Source organism: Salmo salar, chromosome ssa21, assembly GCF_905237065.1.
Source record: "Salmo salar chromosome ssa21, Ssal_v3.1, whole genome shotgun sequence".
NCBI lineage: Eukaryota > Metazoa > Chordata > Actinopteri > Salmoniformes > Salmonidae > Salmo > Salmo salar.
This window is the reverse complement of record NC_059462.1, coordinates 19014039-19036416: the sequence shown is the minus strand read 5'-3', so window position 1 is coordinate 19036416 and position 22378 is coordinate 19014039. Positions and strand designations below refer to the sequence as shown.

The following is a 22378-nucleotide window of genomic DNA, read 5'->3' as shown; positions in this document are numbered from 1 at the left end:
AGTCATATGTTTGAGAAATTGAAGTAATAGGATTTTTAAGGTATTTGAAAATCGCGCCACTGGATTACACTGGCTGTTACGTAGGTGGGACAAATTCGTCCCGCCTAGCCCAGAGAGGTTAAACAATCTTCCTCTTTCACAGGGAAACACTACGATCCTGGTCGTTGTGGATCATTTCTCTAAGTCCTGTCGTCTCCTCCCTCTGCCTGGTCTTCCTACGGCCCTACAGACTGCGGAAGCCCTGTTTACTCATGTCTTCCGGCACTACGGTGTGCCTGAGGATATAGTATCTGATCGGGGTCCCCAGTTCACGTCGAGAGTCTGTAAGGCTTTCATGGAATGTCTGGGGGTCTCGATCAGCCTTACCCTGGGTTTTCACCCCGAGAGTAATGGGCAGGTAGAGAGTAAACCAGGATGTGGGCAGGTTTCTGCGGTCCTATTGCCAGGACCGGCCGGGGGAGTAGGTGGCGTTCGTGCCCTGGGCCGAGATGGTGCAGAACTCGCTTTGCCACTCCTCCACTAACCTCTCCCCCTTTCAGTGCGTATTGGGGTACCAGCCGGTTCTGGTGCCGTGGCATCAGGGTCAGACCGAGGCTCCTGCAGTGGACGACTGGTTCAGGTGCGCGGAGGAGACATGGGAGGCTGCCCATGTTCACCTTCAGCGAGCCGCGCTTTGCCAAAAGACCACAGTGGACCGTCACCGCACCGGGGGACCGGGTCTGGTTTTCGACCCGAAACCTGCCCCTCCGCCTGCCCTGCCAGAAGCTGGGTCCGCGGTTTGTGGGGCCATTCAAAGTCCTGAGGAGGGTGAACGAGGTGTGATATTCTGTTACGGGTGTGTAAGGGAAGCGAAGTCAGGTGCAGGAGTGTAGCGTGTAGTAACAGGCACACTTTTATTCCGTTCCAAAAACGACAGCACAGAATACAATAAACGTGCCCAAAACACGGAACATGAACAAAATACAGGCGCGTGGTGACGTCGATCACCGAACGCCGCCCGAACAAGGAGAGGAGCCGACTTCGGCGGAAGTCGTGACACAGGCATGCGGGTACAAAGTCCAGAAACGGTCAAGGGTCAAAACCGGGAGGATTAGAAAAAGGAGAATGCAAAAAGCAGGGGAATGGGAAAAACGCTGGTTGACTTGGAAACATACAAGACAAACTGGCACAGAGAGACAGGAAACACAGGGATAAACACACTGGGGAAAATAAGCGACATCTTGAGGGGGTGGAGACAATCACAAGGACAGGTGAAACAGATCAGGACATGACAGTAGCCCCCCTCCCCCTAGGGACGCCACCTGGTGTCCTACCTGGGCGCATACCTGGCTGACCGGGGTGTCGGCGGTGGAAATTGGCGATGAGGGCCGGGTCCAAGATGTCTTTAGCAGGAACCCAGCACCTCTTCTCCGGGCCATAACCCTCCCAGTCAACCAGGTACTGGAAACCCCTGCCCCGTGGTCGAACCTTCAGGAGGCGTCTCACCGTATACACTGGCTGGCCACCGATAACCCGAGGGGAGGGATGGGCCTGGAGACAGAAGACAAATGGACAGTGAGACACAGGCTTAATCCTAGACACATGGAAGGTAGGGTGAATACGAAGGGTAACACAAGATGGATAGCAGTGGAACTCAGGACTCTGGAGATGGATGGGAAAAGGACCAATGAACCAGGGAGACAGCTTGCAGGACTCTACCCGAAGGGGCAGATCCCGAGTGGAAAGCCATACCCTCTGCCCAATGCGGTAGCGGGGAGCTGGGGTCTGGTGACGGTCCGCTTGTCGACAATACATGGAGTTGGTCTTGAAAATAGCTGCCCTAGCTCTTCTCCAGGTACGTCGACAGCGGCGGATAAACATCTGGGCCGAGGGTACGCTGACCTCCTGCTCTTGTTCAGGGAAAAGTGGAGGCTGATACCCCATGGAGCACTCGAAAGGCGAGAGTCCCGTGGCCGAACTGGGAAGAGTGTTCCGGGCATACTCCACCCAGACCAGTTGATGGCTCCAGGTAGTGGGGTTAGTTGAGAACAGGCACCTTAAGGTGGTCTCCAGGTCTTGGTTGGCTCGCTCCGACTGACCGTTAGTTTGGGGATGGAATCCGGATGACAGGCTGGCCGACGACCCAATAAGGGTGCAGAATGCCTTCCAGAACTGAGACGAGAACGGAGGACCTCAATCGGAGACCATGTCTACTGGGAGTCCATGGATCCGGAAGGCATGCCCGACCATAAGCTGGGCCGTCTCCTTGGCAGAAGGTAGTTTGGGGAGAGGGATGAAATGGAAAACCGGTCGACTACCGTTAGAATGACAGTCTTGCCATCAGACAGAGGGAGCCCAGTGACAAAGTCCAGAGATATGAGACCAGGGACGATGCGGAACCGGTAGTGGCTGCAGGAGGCCAGAAGGAGCTTGCTGTGGAGTCTTGTTTTGAGCACACACAGTGCATGCGGTGACGAAGGCAGAGACGTCAGGGACCATTGTGGGCCACCAGAAACATTGTTGAAGGAAGGCTAGTGTACGACAGGACCCTGGATGACAGGTCAGCCTGGAGGAATGAGCCCATTCCAGGACCCGGGACCGGTCTGGGTTAGGGACAAACAGCCAGTTAGCCGAACCCCTTCAGGTCCAATTTGCGAGCATTGCGCCTTGCGAACCAGGTTCTCAATACCCCAATCCACAGTGGCAGCAAGGCATGAGGTAGGGAGAATGGTTTCGGAAGTCGAAGGTGTGGCAGAGGAACTGTATAGGCGGGAGAAAGCGCCAGGCTTCACATTTTTAGTCCCAGGACGGTAGGAAATTGTAAAGTTGAATCTGGTAAACAGGAGGGCCCACCGGGCCTGCCTTGAGTTGAGGCGCTTGGCTGAACGGAGATATTCCAAGTTTTTATGTTTGGTCCAGACCAGGAATGGCTGTTCTTCTCCTTCCAGCCAGTGCCTTCACTCCTCCAACGCCATCTTCACCGCCAGGAGTTCGATGGGACAGGGACAGGAAGGCACAGGGATGAAGCTTCTGGTCCTGGGCAGATCGCTGGGACAGGATGGCCCCCACTCCAACATCCGAAACATCCACTTCCACCACAAATTGACGCGAGGGGTCCGGATGGATGAGGATGGGTGCTGTTGTGAACCGATGCTTCAGGTCCACAAAGGCTTTATTGACAGCTGGAGATCATTTGAATGGTACCTTGGGGGAGGTGAGTGCCAAGAGGGGGCCGCCAGGGTGCTGTAATCCCGAATGAAACGGCGGTAGAAGTTTGCAAACCCAAGAAATCGTTGCAACTGCACCCTGGATGTTGGTTGAGGCCAATCCACCACTGCTTTCACCTTTCCAGGATCCATCTGAACATTGCCCTCGGCAATGACATATCCCAGAAAGGTGATAGAAGAGCGGTGGAACTCACACTTCTCGGCTTTCACGAACAATTGGTTCTCCAGGAGGAGCTGAAGGACCTGTCTGACATGGAGGACATGATCTTGGGCAGATCGGGAAAAAAACTGGATGTCATCCAGGTAGACAAACACAAACCGGTTTAGTATGTCCCGAAGCACATCATTGACCAAAGCCTGGAAGACAGCGTGGGCGAGTCCAAATGGCATGAACTGGTACTCATAATGTCCACTGGCTGTGTTGAATGTTGTCTTCCACTCATCCCCCTTGCGTATCCGAACCAGGTGGTAGACATTCCGAAGGTCCAACTTGGAAAACATGGTAGCCCCCGGGGAGGTTCAAACGCCGAGGAGAGGTAAGGGTAACGATTTTTGACAGTGATATCATTAAGCCCCTGGTAGTCAATGCATAGGCGCAGGGTCTTGTCCTTATTCTCCACGAAGAAAAACTCTGCGCCAGCAGGAGATGCAGTAGGACAGACAGCCCCAGTGGCCAGAGACTCCTCCATAGCTTTGGTCTCTGGTCCGGACAGAGAATACAACCGACCCCTAGGTGGTGTAATGCATGGGAGAAGGTCAATGGCACAATCATAAGGACGGTGTGGGGAAGGGAAGTAGCACGTGCCTTACTGAACACTTCCAGGAGGTCATGGTATTCTGTGGGGATAGCAGAGACATCCACAGTCTTGCTAACATCCTGAGGAGGACGACTTGGGGAAGGCCGTGCTGCTTGAAGGCAGTGGGAATGGCAAAAAGGACTCCAACCCAGGATGGAGCTTGTCGTCCAGTCAATCACAGGATTGTGTTTTTGTAGCAAGGAAAATCCCAACACAACTGGAACATGGGGAGATGCAATGAGGAGGAACTGTATGGTCTCACTGTGGTTACCAGAAAGCCATAATTGAACGGGCACAGTACTATGGGTGACTTCCCCTATAGAGTGGCCGTCCAGTGCCCTAGTATCCATGGGCACAGAGAGAGGCTGAGTGGGAATACCAAGCTCCGAAGCTATCGTGGCATCCATAAGACATTCATCAGCCCCAGAGTCAATGAGCACTCGGAGAGACTAAGATTGGTCTCCCCACAGCACAAGAGCAAAAAGGGGTGTGCGGGTGATGGGAATTAGGGAACTCCCAATCTGACTCATTATAGTACTGGTACCCGCTAGAGACAAGGGTTTCCTAATAGAGCAGGTAGCTATAAAAATGTTCTGCCCCTCCACAGTACAGACAACAGTTATTATTTATCCTCTGTGAGCGCTTCCAAACTGATAGCCTAGTTCTTCCCAACTGCATAGGCTCAGGAGTATCCAACTCACTCGTCGTAGATTCACGAGAGACTTCGACTCCTCTCGGAAAAGCTGCCTTCGGAAACTTCCGGATTCCATAGGAGGTGAACGCGCCATATCGGGTGCACGAGTGTGCCAGAGAGCAGACCTCCTCTCACTCTTGCGTTCCCTTAGGCGTCCATCAATTTTAATGGTTAAGGCGATAAGAGAGTCGAGATCCACTGGCAGTTCCCGAGCAGCTAGCTCATCCTTTACCTCCTCAGATAATCTGTGCAGAAAAGTACCGAAAAGAGACTCCCGATTCCAGGCACTCTCGGCGGCCAACATGTGAAAGTCCACCACGTAATTTGCCACACTACGGGAGTTTTGACTTAAGTCAAGCAGTTTGCTGGCCGCCTTTCTCCCGGATACCGGAGACTCAAAAACTTTTCTCACCTCTGTCATGAATTCAACCAAATGACCGCAAATGGCAGATTGTTGTTCCCAAACTGCCGTAGCCCAGGAGAGCGCCCTTCCCGACATTAGCGTAATTATATACGCTATCTTCGATCGGTCTGAAGAAAACGAAGATGGCTGTAGCTCGAAAATAAGCGAGCACTGAGAAAGAAAACCCTGGCAGGTACCAGGATTCCCCGAATATCACTCTGGAGGAGGTAAGTGGGGTTCACAGGGAGTCGGGATAGGCTGAACAAACTCACCACAGATGGGGAAAAAATTACTGGGTGATTGGGTTTTTTCCAGAGGTGGCAGGTAGTCTCTGAGCTAACTCCCTGATTTGCTCCATGATAGCATTTTACCCACGGTCGTGGCGTTCCGTCAAGGAACTGAGCCCTTCCAAAAGGCCCTGTAGCAACTCCTGATGTCTTCATATGGTGGCTCCCTGCAGGGAGACAAATGGGCAGAGCTGGTCCAAGTCTGCTGGGTCTGTCATGGCCAGTTCGTACTATCAAGAAACAAAGCGAGACCCAAATGCAGACACAGGAGGCAGATGGTTGGAGTCTTACAATGTTTATTAATCCAAAGGGGTAGGCAAGAGAATGGTCGTGGACAGGGAAAAAGGTCAAAACCAGATCAGAGTCCAGGAGGTACAGAGTGGCAGACAGGCTCGTGGTCAAGGCAGGCGGAATGGTCAGGCAGGCAGGTACAAAGTCCAGAAACAGGCAAGGGTCAAAACCGGGAGGACTAGAAAAAGGAGAATGCAAAAAGCAGGAGAACGGGAAAACCCACTGGTTGACTTGGAAACATACAAGACGAACTGGCACAGAGAGACAGGAAACACAGGGATAAATACACTGGGGAAAATAAGCGACACCTGGAGGTGGTGGAGACAATAACAAGGACAGGTGAAACAGATCAGAGCGTGACAATACCTGGCAAAAATACTTGCTCGCTAGCCTAACTTCCGTTCATGGGAAATAATACGCCAGGCCAGCTACTGTAGTTAACATTAGCATACTACATCTAGCTACATGGGCAGAATGAATGTATGAATTTAGGGTTGGATCAGAATCGTCTTTATAATCATTGGCCAATATGGAGAATTAAGTAAAACCACAAGTCCAAATACCAATCTCCATCGATAGCTAATTTAGGAAAGGGACAATTTTAGCTACCTAGCTAGCCACCAGAGGTCAACAACACAACAAGATGCAACAATAAACATTTTTTCCTGTCAAGCATGGCGTTTGTCTTCCTTTGACACTTTTTGTTGGTACACCAGGACCATTCACAGCTCACTCAGTTTAGCTCAATGCTGATTGGCTATTGTTATTTTATTTTTTATCAAGGGAGGCCAAATGCTCACTTGGCTTCCCTTGCATTCACTGCTAGAGGCAGCAACAATGTCATACTCTTTCTGACCAGACAGCATCAAATAAATTCCCTACCCATACAGACAGAGGGGCGCTGTTTTGCTCGCTCAGATGCTTTCTCCGGTTTGATACATTCAACCTCTTGCAAATTGAAGAACATTTATGAAACACAGAGATGAAAGATACATTATTTTGTACTTTGTTGGAGGAAGCCTGGGTTCCCTTGGCACCCATGAATACACGCCACTGAATCCTTCTAATTACTACACATTCTTAATTACCTCACTTTTATTTTGAGCCGACTTCGCCTTGGGCTTTGAACGGGGCACATGACTCGAGCTCTGGAGGCAGCCCAGTTCCAAATCAAATGCAATCAACTTTCAGCCAGTGCAAAACACGCCTACAATGGTGTCCGGGCAAGATTAAACGAACCCCTCTTGTCATGACAATTGTAAACAGAAGAGGCAGCAGTCCGTTGGTTTAATTTTTACTTAAGAGGAATGTTTCACAGAGAAACGAGTAGCTAAAGATGTCGAATCAGATGATTTTGATGATGATCAGGTTTACCTTGGTGTGAGTAAAAGTGTGCTAGGTTTGAGTCCTGAATTCTGATTGGAATGATAAAACATTTAGTTTTACTGCTCTAATTACATTGGTAACCAGTTTATAATAGCAATAAGGCTCCTCGGGGGTTTGTGATATATGGTCAATATACCACAGCTAAGGGCTGTGTCCAGGCACTCCGCATTGCCTCGTGCTTAAGAACAGCCCTTAGCCATGGTATATTGGCCATATACCACACCTCCTCAGGCCTTATTGCCCAATTATACAACGGATGGGTCTAATCCTGAATGCTGATTGGTTAAAACCGCATTCCTGCCGGCATCTATTCCACAAGTTACCACAGGCATTTTAACGTCATAGATTTAGCTGATTTACTCTGTTCCATGTGACTGCGCAATCCACTGTCTCATCAGCCAAGCCAGGCACTTTATGAACTTGATCTCCACTATAAAAAGCATTTACACAATACCTCACATTTCTTTTAGACTAACATTTCGTTTTCAACAGCGGAGATTTGTATAAAACTTGCTCCGACATTTGCAACATTGTTTCAGTATTCAAATACGATACCTCTGTGTCGCAGCCAGCCACGACCGGGAGGACCATGAGGCGACGTACAATTGGCCCAGTGTCCCAGTGTCGTCCGTGTTAGGGGCAGTAATGCGTGCACGGCAGTATGCTATAAGGCTAAATGCAATTAGGGGAAAAACACTGTTCTCAAAAGCGCACCACCAGAGCTGTTGCCAGATAATTGAATGTTCAATTCTCCACCATAAGCCGCCTCCAAAATGGTTTTACAGAATTTGACAGTATGTCCAACTGGCCTCATAACCGCAGACCACGAGTATGGCGTTGTGTGAACAAGCGCTTTGCTGATGTTAGGTTTGCTGATGTCAACATTGTGAAGAGAGTGCCCCATGGTGGCGGTGGGGTTATGGTTTGGGTAGGCATAAGCTACGGCCAACGAACAAAACTGCATTTTATCTATGGCAATTTGAATGCACAGAAATACCGTGATGCGATCCAGAGGTCCATTGTGCGGCCCAATTTTTAAAGGTATCTGTGACCAACAGATGTACATCTGTATTCCCAGTCATGTAAATTCCATAGATTAGGGCCTTATTAATGGATTTCAATTGACTGATTTCCTCATATGAACTGTAAAATCTTTGAAATTGCATTTATGTTTTTGTTCAGTCTATTTCAATCATAAAGATGTTACTATAGTAGCCTAAGTGTCTATCTCATAATTACTGTTCTGGGATTTGCATGTCACTGAGGAATTCTCTCAGTATTAAAAGGTTGGGTGTGATTATAAATAGCCTCCATGGACTCTGCCAGGGTAGAAATGACAAGTCAAAGTTGAGTGAACATTGCCGCCTTGTGATGAAATGCAGAATAGCGGCCATTTATTTTAAGTGTGAAGTCATCATCCTGCGACGAGGGAAAACGCGTGCGGAAAGCTCAGAGAAATGTGTTTCCACTTGAATTAGTGGGAACATGGCGCCAATACAACAAGAAGCAGAGATCCAGTTCGCTCAAAGATTGGCATCTAACGAGAAGCCCATGCGGACAAAGGCCATCAAGAAACTAAGAAAATATATCAGTGTCAGGTCACAGAAAGTCAACGGTAAGGCTAACGGGCTTACCGGGAAATTGGACCACGCACTTCTCTTTTAACAACAGTGGAAGGGATACGCAGCATTCCGCCTCATCTCTTCGTATTGTTAGTTTTTTAACCCTTTGATTCGTTTGTGCTTGTTAAACCATCGGAATTTCACGGTTTAACAATACAATAGTTAACTTGTCGTTAGCACAAACAATTATGTAGAAGGTCTTAAGATGTAGAACACATTAAAGAAAAGTCGCACAAGCCCAGTAACGATGCGACCAACAAAGTTGCCAACTTCCTTTTATAGTAACGTTAGTAATTTATCCAGTTGTTTCACTGATTGCCTTTTTTTCTAGGTGGTTTCACAGGCGACGAGTTACTTAAACTATGGAAGGGCCTCTTTTATTGCCTGTGGATGCAGGACAAGCCACTTCTTCAGGTAACGTCAGTGCCACGCTTTGACCCAACTTATGTGAATTAATGTAAAAAGGTTAAACCATTAGAGTTGATACGCAACTTTGACAATTTGAGGGTCCAAGAGAAGATTCATTAATGGGAATTTTGCCCACAGGAGGAGTTGTCGAATCAGATATCTGGCCTGATGCATAGCTTTCAAAACGTCCAGAGTAGTAAGTCTTCATAAAAAGATGCTACCATGTATTCATTGTCATTTTTAAAATATTTCCCATGGGTCTGTGAACACATTTTCGGAGAATTTTGACACACACTGTACAGAAAGTGTACTCCAATTTGAGATTTGTTTCTTTTTTTTAATTGACTCTAATCCCATTTGTAGTGTTTTTGTTTCTGGAGACTTTCCTGCAGACCATCAAAAGAGAATGGACTGGCATTGACAGGCTTCGCATGGATAAGTTTTTCCAGGTCAGTATATTCATCCATCAAAATGTTATCAGCTTTTCCTTACCCAATAAATCATCGCATATAGTTGGAGAATAAACTGTGAAAATAATTTAGACATGAAGAAATGACATCGTTAACTGTCTCTTTGTCTTTCTCTGTGACAGCTGGTTCGTTTCGTGTTCAGGAACTCTTTTGAAATGATGAAGAGGAAAGAATGGGAGACCAGGTGGCTGATTCTTTGACCCTAAACATCTAATAAACTATGATTTTGAACTGTAATGTCCCTTTAAGCCCTTTTGCACGCATCCTCCCTGTGATGTTCAAATAACTTGTTTTGTCTTTCTACAGTGTAGTGACCAGGTTTCTGGAGCTCCTGACTGCTCAGATCCTCCACAGCACCAGCGGAGCCCCTTGTGGGTTGCAGTTTCACATACTGGACCTCTACACGACCGAGCTGGCTGCAGTTGGCTCAGCTGAGGTATAACCTATGGTTACTGTAAGTGCTGATCGAGATTTAGTTTTGCTGCTACAATTAGCAAAATAATTGTGAGGTAATAAATCGATCAATAAATCAGTTTATGAAGGTAGAGACGTGGTATTACGAAAGTATGATACCGATATGGCTGTTATAATAATGGTTAGGGTTTGTTGGGTTTTAGGAATTCATATTGTGTGTGTGTGAGCTAGTTCCATGCTGAGATTGGTTCCACCACAGTTTAATGATTTAGGGCTTTGGTTGTGATTGCAGCTCACAGCGGCTCAGAACCTGACGTTTATCGACCCATTCTGCAAAACAGCATCCAAAACCAAAGAGTGAGTATTACAGGGAACTTTTGTGCGAGGGGTGACAACAGCCACTTGAGTAATAGCACTGTCTTTATATATGACCCTCTTCTAATAAATGGCCATCCCCCTTTGACTGTTTTAACCCACTCTGCGCATTCCCCTTCTCTTTTTCTCCTCCCTTTGTTTCCTTTGTCCCAGTCGGATCCTGCTCAAGGCTATTTGCGGCAGCATCTTCAGTGCCATCGTGGACCAGGCTCCCTTCGCCATTGAAGACCTGCTGAAGGAGGTGAATGCTACAGGTGGAGGGTCTGAGGAGTCTGACTCGGGACAGGCTTCTGAAGAAGAAGAAGAGAAAAAGGAGCCTCCTAAAAAAGCTGTTAAGAAATCCCCCATGAAAACCACTGGAAAGCAGACCAACTGTAGGCATTGAAATTCTGAGGACTAACTGGTAGAGAAATTAGCTTGACTTCCACAAGTCTACATTGCGATATACGGAATTGTCTTATTAATGATACAAGGCCTCTAATTAAAAATGTCCAGATATTCAATATGTTGTAAGTCTTGTCCTCTCCTCCCTTTGTGGTTTTAGGCACCGTATCAACTGAGGAAGATGAAGATGGTCTTGAGGATGAAGATGAAATGTTCCATCTGGAGAGTGATTCGGAGTCTGAGATACCAGATGACGGGGGGATCGGACCTGTTCTCCAATTTGACTACTCTGCCCTGGCGGACAGGCTGTTTGGGCTAGCCAGCCGTAGCAACACCCCCAGCCACAACAGACAGAGACTCTACAAAGTCATCAAGACGTAAGTAAACGCACACACTTACATTAGAATAGCTTGAAATGAACTCGGATTAAGAGAATTTGGTTCAGCTTGTGTATTCTGACTGGCAGTCTTATTTTTCGGTTTTGTTCCCCTGCAGTCTCCGGGACCTCAGTGATGGTAGGAATCCTTATGGTCATAACTATTCAATCACGGAGTATCCCTATTATAGATGTGCAAAGATGCTGACGTCGCTCTTTTCCTTTTGTCTTCCTCTCGCTCTCTCAGGAGTCTTCCCACAGGACGAGTACCCAGAGGAAGTGTCGACGGATGAGGATGACGATGAAATGTTTGGCAGCAGAAAGAGGATGAAGAGGGGAAGGGCCCTGGAGGAAGAAGAGAGCTCACCACCCAAGAAACGTAAAGGTACCTCAAACTCACTATTTATACACTAACCTTTCACCTTAAGTCTTTGTTACTGTGATTGCCATAGATATTAAGCGTCTTCATAATTTTTTCCAGTATTGAATGTACACTGAACAAAAATATGAACGGAACACGCAACAATTTCAAAGATTTTACTGAGTTACAGTTCATATAAGGAAATAAATAAATTGGGCCCAAATCTATGGATTTCACATGACTGGGCAGGGGCACAGCCATTGGTGGGCCTGGGATAGGCCCACCCACTTGGAGCTGGGCCCACCCACAGGGGAGCCAGGCCCAGCCAGTCAGAATGAGTTTTTCCCCACAAAAGGGCTTTATTACAGACCTAAATACTCCTCAGTTTCATCAGCTGTCCGGATGGCTGGTCTCAGACGATCCTGCAGGTAAAGAAGCTGGATGTCGAGGTCCTGGGCTGGCGTGGTTACACGTGGTCTGTGGTTGTGAGGCCGGCTGGACGTACTGCCGAATTGTCTAAAATGGTATTGGGAGGTGGCTTATGGTAAAGAAATGAACATTCAATTATCTGACAACAGCTTTGGTGGACATTCTTGCTGTCAGCATGCCAATTGCATGCTCCCTCAATTTGAGACATCTGTGGCGTTGTGTGACACAACTGCACATTTTAGTGGCTTTTTATTGTCCCCAGCACAAGATACACCTGTGTAATGATCATGCTGTTTAATCAGTTTACTGATATGCCACACCTGTCAGGTGGATGGATTATCTTGGCAAAGGAGAAATGCTCACTAACAGGTATGTAAACACATTTGTGCACAAAAATCTGAGCGAAATAAGCACTTCGTGCATATGGAAAATGCCTGTGTTCTTTTATTTCAGCTCATGAAACATGGGACCAACACTTTACATGTTATGTTCATATTTGTGTTCAGTGTAGTTCTTACATCATTGCTCTCTCCATATTTTCTACTTCAGGCAAGAAAAATGACTCAAAACCAGGAAAGTCAGACCAGCGTGCAGCATCGGACAAGAGCAAACCAGCAAAGACACCCGGTGACACCACCACGAGGAAAAAGAGGAGCATGGGAGAAGTGAAGAGTGATGAGCAGAACAGGGTGACGGAGGAGTTGAAAGTGAAGGCTCAGGCGGACACAACTACTACAACAGAGAGCGAAACGACAGACGCTAAGAAGGCAGCACCTACAGAAGCAAAGACGGAGCTCTCTGCCACAATAGACTCTGTAGAGGCCGGAGAGAAGGGGGTAAAGAAGGAAACCTCTACCACAGCCGAGCGCACCGATGTTGGGGTAAAGCTAGAGGCAATCCTGGAGGAGGATGCCTCTCCTATGAAGGTCACTGATACTCCCACAGAGGTAACTGCCGTGGCGACAGAGGTCCAATCAGAAACTCCACAGGATGTAGTGGTGGGGAGTCTATCATCGGCCATGGAGATGGGACAGAAGGCCCAATCCGAGACACCAGTACCAGACAGCACGTCGTCCAAGAAGAAAAAGAAGACCAAGAAGTCTAAAACGCCTGTACAGGAGGAGGGGGAAGCGGTAGCAGAACCAGAGACTAATACAGATGTGCCGGAGACTAGTGTGAAAGCCACGGAGACAGAAGACCAGCTTGCTCCTGCTACCCAGGACGGAGAGGGGGCTACAGAGCCAGAGAGCGCCCCGGAGACTGCTACTACCAGCACAACCAAGAGGAAGGGCAGGAGGAAGAGCACCAAGCAGGTGCCTGAGGAACAGACAACCGTAGAGGAGGTTGAGACGAAGCCAGATGCTGTAGAAGAGATCATGGCCACCCCACTAAAGAAGACTAGGAGGATGAAGGCTGAACAGAGTCTTGAGAGCACAAAGGAAGAGGTCGCTGAAACAGACTCAGCACCAGTAGACACGACACCAGCAGGCCCTAAACCGCTGGCCACTCCAGCTGAGGAGCCTCCAGCTGACGTCCACATCGCCACCACTTTCCTGAAAAAGAAGAAACTAAAGGCGGCCAAGTCTGAAGAGGAGAGTGTGGAGGTCGAGGGTGAAATGCAGCCAGAAACTGAAGCGGACGTCATACTTGTAGTCGCTGAGACGGTGCCAGCAGAAGTCGCTACACCAATCCTGCTCAAAAAGAAGAAAAAGAAGACGGCCAAGGCTGAAGAACAGAGCGTGGAGGCCGAGGGTAAAATCAAGACTGCGGCAGACTCGAACCGTACACTTGTAGACGCTGAGGCGGAGCTGGTAGAGGTTTCCACACCAGCTCCCCTCAAGAAGAAGAAAAAGAAGGCAGCACCGGTATCTGAGGAGCAGGAGCCAGACACCACGGCAGTGGAGGAGAGCATTGCAGAGGAGCAGCCCGCAAAGGTTGACCTGGAGACTCCCGTGAAGAAGAGGAAGATCCCGGTAGTGATAGAGGTCGAGGCTGAGGAGCTGGAGGCTGAGGCAGAGGCTGCTAGAGTCAACGTGAGTTTTAAGTTCACATTTGACTTCACTTCCTAGGCCCAGTTTGAATCAGCCTGCCACATTTGATGGATGTCCCTCTCAATCAAATACTCAAATGTTTGAAAGTTAGTTCCTAAATGCATAACCTTTTAGTTAGCTTAAGTGTAGCAGATGTGACCTAGTTAGCTATGTGCTTGTAGCCATTGAACAGGTTTCTCGTTTATAAATTTGTTTTGACTTTTGTTAAATTGCTTTTCGTTTCATTCTCTCCTCAGGACAGCAAAGAGCCATCCACACCGGTGAACGCCAAGAAAACAAAAAAGATGATGCTCAAGAAGGCTAAGGGAGGGGAGGAGTCTGACTTCATTACGCTCCAGAACCATGCCACCATCCCTACACCCATCTTCTTCAAGAGAGCCAAGGGAAGCCCCAGCACATCGTTGTCCAGCAAGAAGGTACTAAACACTGGTTCAACACAGAAGATGCCTATTATTACATCAAGTTACTTCATCACCATCTGTCCTTGTTAACATCTGTTCACAAATGTGTAATCCCATTTCATACTTTTCTTTCACAGAAGTGTCAGACTCCAAAATCTGAATCCAAGAAGGTTACCTTCGGACTTAACAAAAACAAAACTGCTGGTATGAGGGGGCTGGATAGCACCTTATTTACTCATACAACGGACAAGACCTCTTATTTTCCAATGTATATACTTTATTGTCCCGTGTTCAATGGTTCATTGATAATCTAGCTTCTGTGTCCTCCATTTATTTTCAGTTCAATGTTCCATAGTTTTGAGGAGACTTTCCTATTTGTTTTTGCCCGTTTATGATTCCCAGAATTTAGGAAGACGGATCGCAGCCTGCTGGTGAGTCCAGAGGGGTCGTCCAGAGTGCCATTTGATCCCCAGCAGAAACCCCTGTTCGGAGTGCTGAAATCCCCAATGGCCTCTCTTACCAACATCACCAAGAAGAAGACCAAGAGCACCCCGAAAGCCACCCCCAAACGCCCTACTGCTGCTGACTTTTTCTAGTCGTCAGTGAGGAGACTGGTGAGACTGAGGACATTTCCCCCCCCCTCAGTCCCACCCCACTGTTTGTCCACTAGTAAAATATAATTATGAACTGAATCACCACAGAATCTGTTATTCCTCCGTTGGGGCGATATTGATATTCACTTATTTTTTTAGTGTGGAAATATTTCTAATTTTCTATCTTCTTTTGCTGTTCTGTGGGTAAGCAAGTGTTCAAATAAAGACCACTCCCTCCTTTTAGTGTCTGACTCGGTGAGCGGCTAAACTCGTTTATTCATAGACTTCTGCAAGGAAAGTTTTGGCTGTTTGGCAAGACATGACAAGTTGGGTAAATCAGAAATGGACTGACACCTAGGCTATCAATCTGTCAACTTGCATTGTTGTTTGATTGGCAAGCAGAACGTTTGGATTGGCAGGCAGGGATGTGGATTTTAAACCATAAGTGGAGAAGAGTTGATTTATACAATGATGTAGGTCAGACGGTGTACCGCTGTACCAAGAATTTCTGTGGTAATAATTTATGTCCACGATATAGAGAAGGGTTGAACAACATGTACTGGTTAGGGGATTGGAGGGACCAGCCAGACTGTTCAGCCTTCTCTTGTAGGCCCTGTCTAGGTTCTGTTCGTCAGGAAATCGATGATCCGTTCTACAATATTCAACTCTAAATTCATGAGTTCATCTGATGAAACAGGTTGAATACTATCAAACATTCAGCTATAAGATTCTGAACAAATAACTGCTGCCTCATTTCCATTTTTGTCTCTGAGTTGAAGGTCAATTCAAAAGCCCATGGTCAAATCCTGTTTTTATGTAGCTTAGCACAAACTGAAAAGTTTATTGCTGTGATTGGCCCAGTCAGAATTGTAATACTGTATTAAGCATGGCATTAGATGTGCCTTGGCCAAATGCTGAGAGGAAGGCAGACCTTACAGGGAAGAAAGAATAGGGTGGCTTGGGGTTAAACGCACCCCAGGGTTAAACTGAAATCCTCACAGAAACCATTGTCACCCCCCCCAAAAAAATTTGACTATTTTCCTGGATGCCACTAGTTTGTTTTTATTGAATAAAACAAAGATATTAATTCTGCCCATTTATTTCCCTTCAAAATGTGTTTGCCATAATCAAGGATTGCCAGTATGCACATTTGGTATCTAAATCTTACCAAACTTTGCTGGCACAAATGGAATTGCATCAAATACATGTAAACCATGTATTTGAATCCATTCTGCTCTACCCATTACCCCCAATTAAGGTGCTTACCAACCTCCTGTGCTGTACTGAGATATGGGGAAACGATAGGGAGAAGTACAGATAAGACCCAATCCTCTGGAAAATACCAAGACAGACATAATGTTTCTGGTGAAAAAGTGTTGGAGTTTGATGGACAGGATTGTCCTTTCACTAATGGCTCCAAATGTTAATGTCAGACAAAAATATAGGCCTCAAATTCAAAGCACTTTTGACCAATGTGGTCTGGTGGGGAATTTGTCTGAAATTAGAATTGAATGTGCTGACAATTTATACAGTCCACTTATGTTTTCAAATCCAGTGAATACCCACTCATCCAAACCAATTACTGTAGGTTAGGTTAGCTTGCAATTCTGTAAGATCAATGGATGGCAAACGACACATGGCAATGTTGTAGACACACACTGATGTATCCTATAGGGAATTCATTGTACTATACTTTGCTATTGCACAGTCTTGAGAACATCATGTACATATGGATTGACTGCTTCACAGTCTGCCTAAAATGATAGGCCACAACAACGAAAAGCTTTTGCAATGTATCTGAGCTCTCATTTTAAGTGGCCTCATTACATATGCTACACTAATAGATCATCTCATGTTTCTAGTGAATAGTTCAATGTGGTCATTTGCATGATAGTGGAACATTACATTTTCCCTCTGTTCCTCCAAATTTTCAGTTGGAATATCTACTGTTTCTTCAAGTTACACTGTTATTGTCTTTCTCATCTTCTCTCGCTCAGATTCTTCTTCACCACCTCTGCCACTTATTATTCTTTCTTCCATCTCTGTGTGTGGACATGCTTCATTCTACACTTACTCAATTTTCTGCACGTGATAACAGCATTACATTTGTGTTATTGTTATGCAAAAAAAAAGTTACTTGTATGGGAATGCTAATGCGGAAATAACGCACAATACAGTTGGTAACATGATTTCTATTTGAATTATCTGATTTCATTTCAAACATTTCCCGTCATTTGGCGGTATTGTCTTAAGTAGACGATCTATTATTTCAGTCGTAAGCCGAGGCGACGATGCTTGCCCACTTTGAGGAGATCCAGCTGAAACGCATCGTTAAATTCGTGCGGCAAACCACCGTGTGCTCAGCAGCGACGGAAGATGTAACTTTATGTTTCAAATTGGCTTTATACGGATGCATTTTGGGTCTATACGCTTTATCCCCTTATCCATCGCAGCGCTTCAAGTTCGGAAAATATTACAGAAGTAATTTTCTTTGACTACTAACGTTAATATCGCTATGTTCTCTCTCACTTTGAATACATGTGTTTGTGTAATCCACCTGCGCTTGTGTAGGGTTTCTTATCGTACCAGGACAATGCGCACAACCCATGAAGATTTAAAATAATTGAGGTAGGTTAATAACGAAGTTATTACACATAATTTCTACCGCAATTGAATAATTGTACGTTTTAGATATTTTAAGTTCTCAGCGCATTCATAGGTAGGTCTTAGTTGTCTTGTTTCGCACGTGTTGCTTGCTATTTATTCATTTTAGGTTATGTAGTAGACCACTGAATTACAATATTGGCAGTGTTATTGTTTTTGGTTCTATGCTATATAGTCACGTCCTTCATACAGAGTCTTAGCATTTTTATTCAGTAAGGCTCTGCATTCATTCAACTACTGAACTGTATCATTCAATCTGCCACACAGGACTTTCTTTATAAAGATGACCACAGAACGTGTATGTGTTTCCATTGGAGTGTTGCTGTTTGCCTTTTTGTCTTTCTCCGTTGTACAAGGTAAGAGATGAAACATGGTTGCTGGTTGCTGGTAAATAGTTGAATGGATGTTAAAACCAAAAGAGACAATCTGTCGGACTGGTTAGTGGATAACTGCTGCATCCATACCTCATATTGAATGTTGAAGAACTATTTTTTTTAAATATGTGATTCACAGCTGCGATGTGCCCCACAGGCAAGGCAGCTGTAACTGATTGAGGGATCTGAAGAGAAATTATCCAATGGGCTCTGAGGAATTTGAATTAGGCCTATGTTATTATTCAACCTTGTTGAAACAAATCAACCTATTTGGTCAGGTCTACTTCAAAGCTGAGTAGGTGTTGTGTCCCACTTTAAAATCCACTCAGTTTGCATTTATGTCCTAAAATACCATTACAGCTTTACAGCTTTGGTTGGGGAAAATGTTTTAAAAAATAATAATTATTTAACCAGGAAAAACCCATTGAGACCCAGAGTCTCTTTTTCAAGGGAGACCTGGCCAAGAAGGCAGCAACAATCAATACATTACATAATTAAAACATGATCCAGTCTAAAAAAATGTACACTCCTCAGTAACAGTCTCCCATCAATATTTTAAATTCATTCAATGGCACTAACAGATCTAGATGAAGCATGGATTGTAGAATATTCCATGCCTCTGGTGCACAAGAAGAGAAGGCAGTCTTGCATGACACTGTGAATGTCCTGGGGACTTTAAGTAGCTACCACCTAGCAGATCGGGTATGGTAACTGCTGGTGGTGAAGGAGACCAGACTACAGAGGTAAATGGTCATGTGGGGTGTGAACATGGTCACATGGTGTGTGACCGTTGACCAATGAGGGGATTCAATTATCTGTTTGCACTGGATGAAAAGTGATTACATTTGTTTTGGAACCGTAGCCTGGGCTAGATTAAGCACGTGGAGTGATGAGTACACTCTTAGAAAAAAGGGTTACAAAAGGTTCTTTGGCTGTCACCAATGGATAACCCTTTTTTGTTCCAGGTAAAAACCCTTGTTGGTTCCAGGTAGAACCATTTTGGGTTCCATGTAGTTCTACATGGAACCCACAACAGTTCTTGGAACCAAAGGGATTCTACCTGGAACCAACAAGGGTTCTCCTATGGCAGGGGTCGGCAACAGGCCCGCGAGTCTTCTTTTGGCCCCCCCCATTCAGCAAAAAAAAATGTTTAGTCAAAAAAGACTAAAATCACTTGGAATTCAGCAAAAAAAATTGTTTAATTTAGAAATCTGTTCCCAAGTATCTCCATTAATAAAAAAAGACATACGGGATCGTGTCTCAATGTAATCAAGGTATGAAATTGTTGTTTTCATATACAATCTCTTTTTGGGCTTAGTTGTGGTCAATTTGTAGTGTACAAGGTATTATAATTATGTTCCGTCCCCCGACCATCCACTCCAACAAAAATTGGCTCGCGGCTGAATCTAGTTTCCTACCCCTGTCTTATGGGGACAGCCTAAGAAACCTTTTAGGTTCTGATAGTAACTTTTTTCCTAAGATTGTAGGATTCCATTTTTTTCACATGCAAAAGTGATTGCTTTTGATAAAAACGCTGTATCTGTCTTCCCAATTAAAACATGTTTGTAAATTCTAACATATGTTTTATGAAAAAGATATGTATGTTTCTGGATGATGCACTGTAACTGAAAACTGTAAATTATACGGAAATTTGGGGTATTATCGACAGTAAAATACTCTGGAATGTTTTAATGCAACATACTGTAAATTATGGTGCATTGTGGGAAAATGTTGTGGGTGGGGAGAGAATTGCTCTATTCGAATTGGTACCTTAATTCCACGCCACAAGATGTTGCACCTGTGAGTGAGAATGCTGTATCAATTCTGAATAGGGGACAGCAAGTCGTAAACCTTAAATGGTTGAGCATTTTGCCATGTCCTTTTGGTCTGTTTTGCCCTGTAATCGCTGCCAGTTTGGAAGCCTTTGTTTAGGCCTCTGGAAGTGCAAGTGATATAAAAGACCAAATATTCATTCATATACTGTAATGTGTAAACACCTAGCAGCCAACCTGCTTGCACCAATCCCTTTTAATTACAGTAAAATACTGTGAAATACAAACCCCCTCCCCTCAATGAATTTCATCCATTCATTCCGATAACGGTTGCGTTGACTTTTTTACAGTATAATACAATACATTTTACGTTATTGTACTGTGTCATTACACAGTACTTGCTTTGATATTGTATTTATATTACAATAGGTGTACTGTAATATAAATCACAGAATTTTACTTGCCACGAGTTACCTGGAAGCTGCTGTCAAATTCACAGTACCTTTATGGAAAAACCACATGAATTTCACGTGATCACATCATCTTATGTGACATTAGTGTGACAACATGTAAAAGCAACATGTGATAACATAAAACTACACATGTGAAAACATAATCTCATGTAATGTGACAAAATCGGGATGCTACATTTAAACATGTAATACCATAAAGAAACTATACGTGACAGCATTTAAAAGTTTTTCACATGTAAAACTGCAAATTCGATTTTCACTCTTTTTTGTTTTCAGCTCAACGTGTAAAAACAGCTAAGGTATTTCACATGTGATAAATGTGATTTTCACGTGACACTACACATTTAACGTTTTTTTGTTGTAAGGGAAGTAAATAAATGGTTTGGGGGTTTTAATAAGGTAAGTGGTATGCTGTACAGTTAAAGTAGTGTAAACATCTTTAATCAATGTGAATACATTTGACATGATCACTTAGTGATGACTTTCAATATGAGCCCACCTGGGATTTGAACTCACAACCACTGGATTTGGGGTACACCGATCTTTCTGCTGTGCCATGAAGTCTGTAGCATTCTCAGAAGTCCCATACAGATTAATTATCTATAATTCATCTATGCACAAAAGAGGTCCATCTGCACAGGTATTTCAGTTAAACTGACTATTCTCTCATCATTGATTTAATTGACTTATTTCAGCAATTTGAGTATTTTCTGAATAGTTGTCTAATGTTGATTGGTATTCTGTTTTAATGTTACTCCTGAATCACTACGATAAATATAATTTTTCTAGTGGTGCAAAGTGTAGAAATGGAGGTGAAATGAGTTATTGACACAGACATGGTGGTGTAGCAGGAAGATCGTAATGCCGTCGAACCAAGAGGTTGTGAGTTCAAATCCCAGGTGAGGACATGTTGAAAAGTAATGACTGTATAAATGAACATACACAATGTAATCATGTGTCAGATATGTAAGTTGAAAACAATGTGACTGTGTGACATTCCGGGGACATCTTAATTACTTATTTTTTTGTAGGGCATCACCTGTGAAATGTTATCAGGAAAAATAGCCACTTGAAACTTCATGTGGAATATCATCAGATGTGAAGTGTTCCAAAACCACAAGGTTTCACATTATTTCACATGTAATTTCAGAAGGGCTCTCTTCCCTCACTGCTTTTGCCTGTTCACTTCACGGGCCATAGACCGGTGCACCACAGCTCAGGTTAATAGAACACCCTCAGTGTCACGGTGTGCAGGCACGTGCACAGATGGGGCTCAACTTGTGCAGAGCACATTCCCCTTCCAGTCTCCAAAGTGCCCTTTTCGGTGGAGGTATAATTTCCCCCCCAAATTGTTTTGTATTATTGTTTTGTCATTGTTCTGAACCCATATGGCAAGTCATAAAATTCTCATCTATGCCTCAGAACCAAAAAGTTGCAAGTCTTGATTAATGACTAGAAATAACTTGTTTCATGTCCTCCAATTTTGCCTGGCAAAAACAGAGTAGGCCTACATTTATCATCCATATAAAATACACTAGCAATCTACTACTGACTCATCTTTGCCAGAACAATATGGCTACCTGGCGATTTGATGGATCATTTTCATATTTCAGATAGGCCAGGTTTGGATGGCTACTGACTATGTCTTAAGATAAGCAGCTGTAACATTGCCTTCAATGTTATGGGATGAAGATGTAACAATTTTCTGGCAAATTTATTACGATATTTGTGAGGAAGAACAGGGTTACCAAGCTGGCAACGAGCACTCTGCAGGCAGGCTGCCCTCCATAGTGATGGCGCGGTGCACACAGAACATGCTTTCCATCTGATCCTGCAACTTCCTCTACAAGTAAGCTCATTATTTTGCTTGCTCTGGACTCCAGAGAAGTGACATGATATATCCCTAGTTGATATTGGCTGCTAACAATTCATTCACCTCCAAATGCAGGTGTAAAACACAGTTTATTTCTGTAGCTTATCTGGTGTTTTGAAAGTGCATAATCGTTTATGGCTGTAATGACAGGCTACATTTGCACAGCAATTTTTAGCCTGTGCGTGCGCTGGGATGGCAAGTTTTGTACCACTCATTTTTGGGGGTCAAAATGTTTGAAAACCACTGGGATAGATGATAATGGCAACACATGGAG

General features: G+C 44.9%; 1 protein-coding gene across 3 annotated transcripts; it reads left to right on the top strand.

Annotated features, from left to right (window-relative positions):
• Nucleotides 1-8437: 8437 nt before the first annotated feature.
• LOC106581898 (ribosomal RNA processing protein 1 homolog B) lies at nucleotides 8438-15187 on the top strand. Of its 3 annotated transcripts, XM_014164335.2 has the most exons (16): nucleotides 8438-8679; nucleotides 9018-9100; nucleotides 9233-9290; nucleotides 9458-9543; nucleotides 9687-9748; nucleotides 9871-10000; nucleotides 10271-10335; nucleotides 10507-10727; nucleotides 10898-11114; nucleotides 11233-11252; nucleotides 11361-11498; nucleotides 12231-12272; nucleotides 12453-13936; nucleotides 14191-14370; nucleotides 14493-14559; nucleotides 14758-15187. In XM_014164335.2, the coding sequence occupies exons 1-16, from the start codon at nucleotides 8550-8552 to the stop codon at nucleotides 14949-14951; spliced, it is 3177 nt and encodes a 1058-aa protein (XP_014019810.1). In that variant the 5' UTR covers nucleotides 8438-8549; the 3' UTR covers nucleotides 14952-15187. The 3 variants fall into 3 exon arrangements, with proteins under 3 accessions (XP_014019810.1, XP_014019811.1, XP_014019812.1); XM_014164336.2 differs by lacking the exon at nucleotides 12231-12272 and having other exon boundaries at nucleotides 8446-8679; XM_014164337.2 differs by lacking the exons at nucleotides 8438-8679; nucleotides 9018-9100; nucleotides 9233-9290; nucleotides 9458-9543 and having other exon boundaries at nucleotides 9871-10018.
• The last annotated feature ends 7191 nt before the right edge of the window (nucleotides 15188-22378 follow it).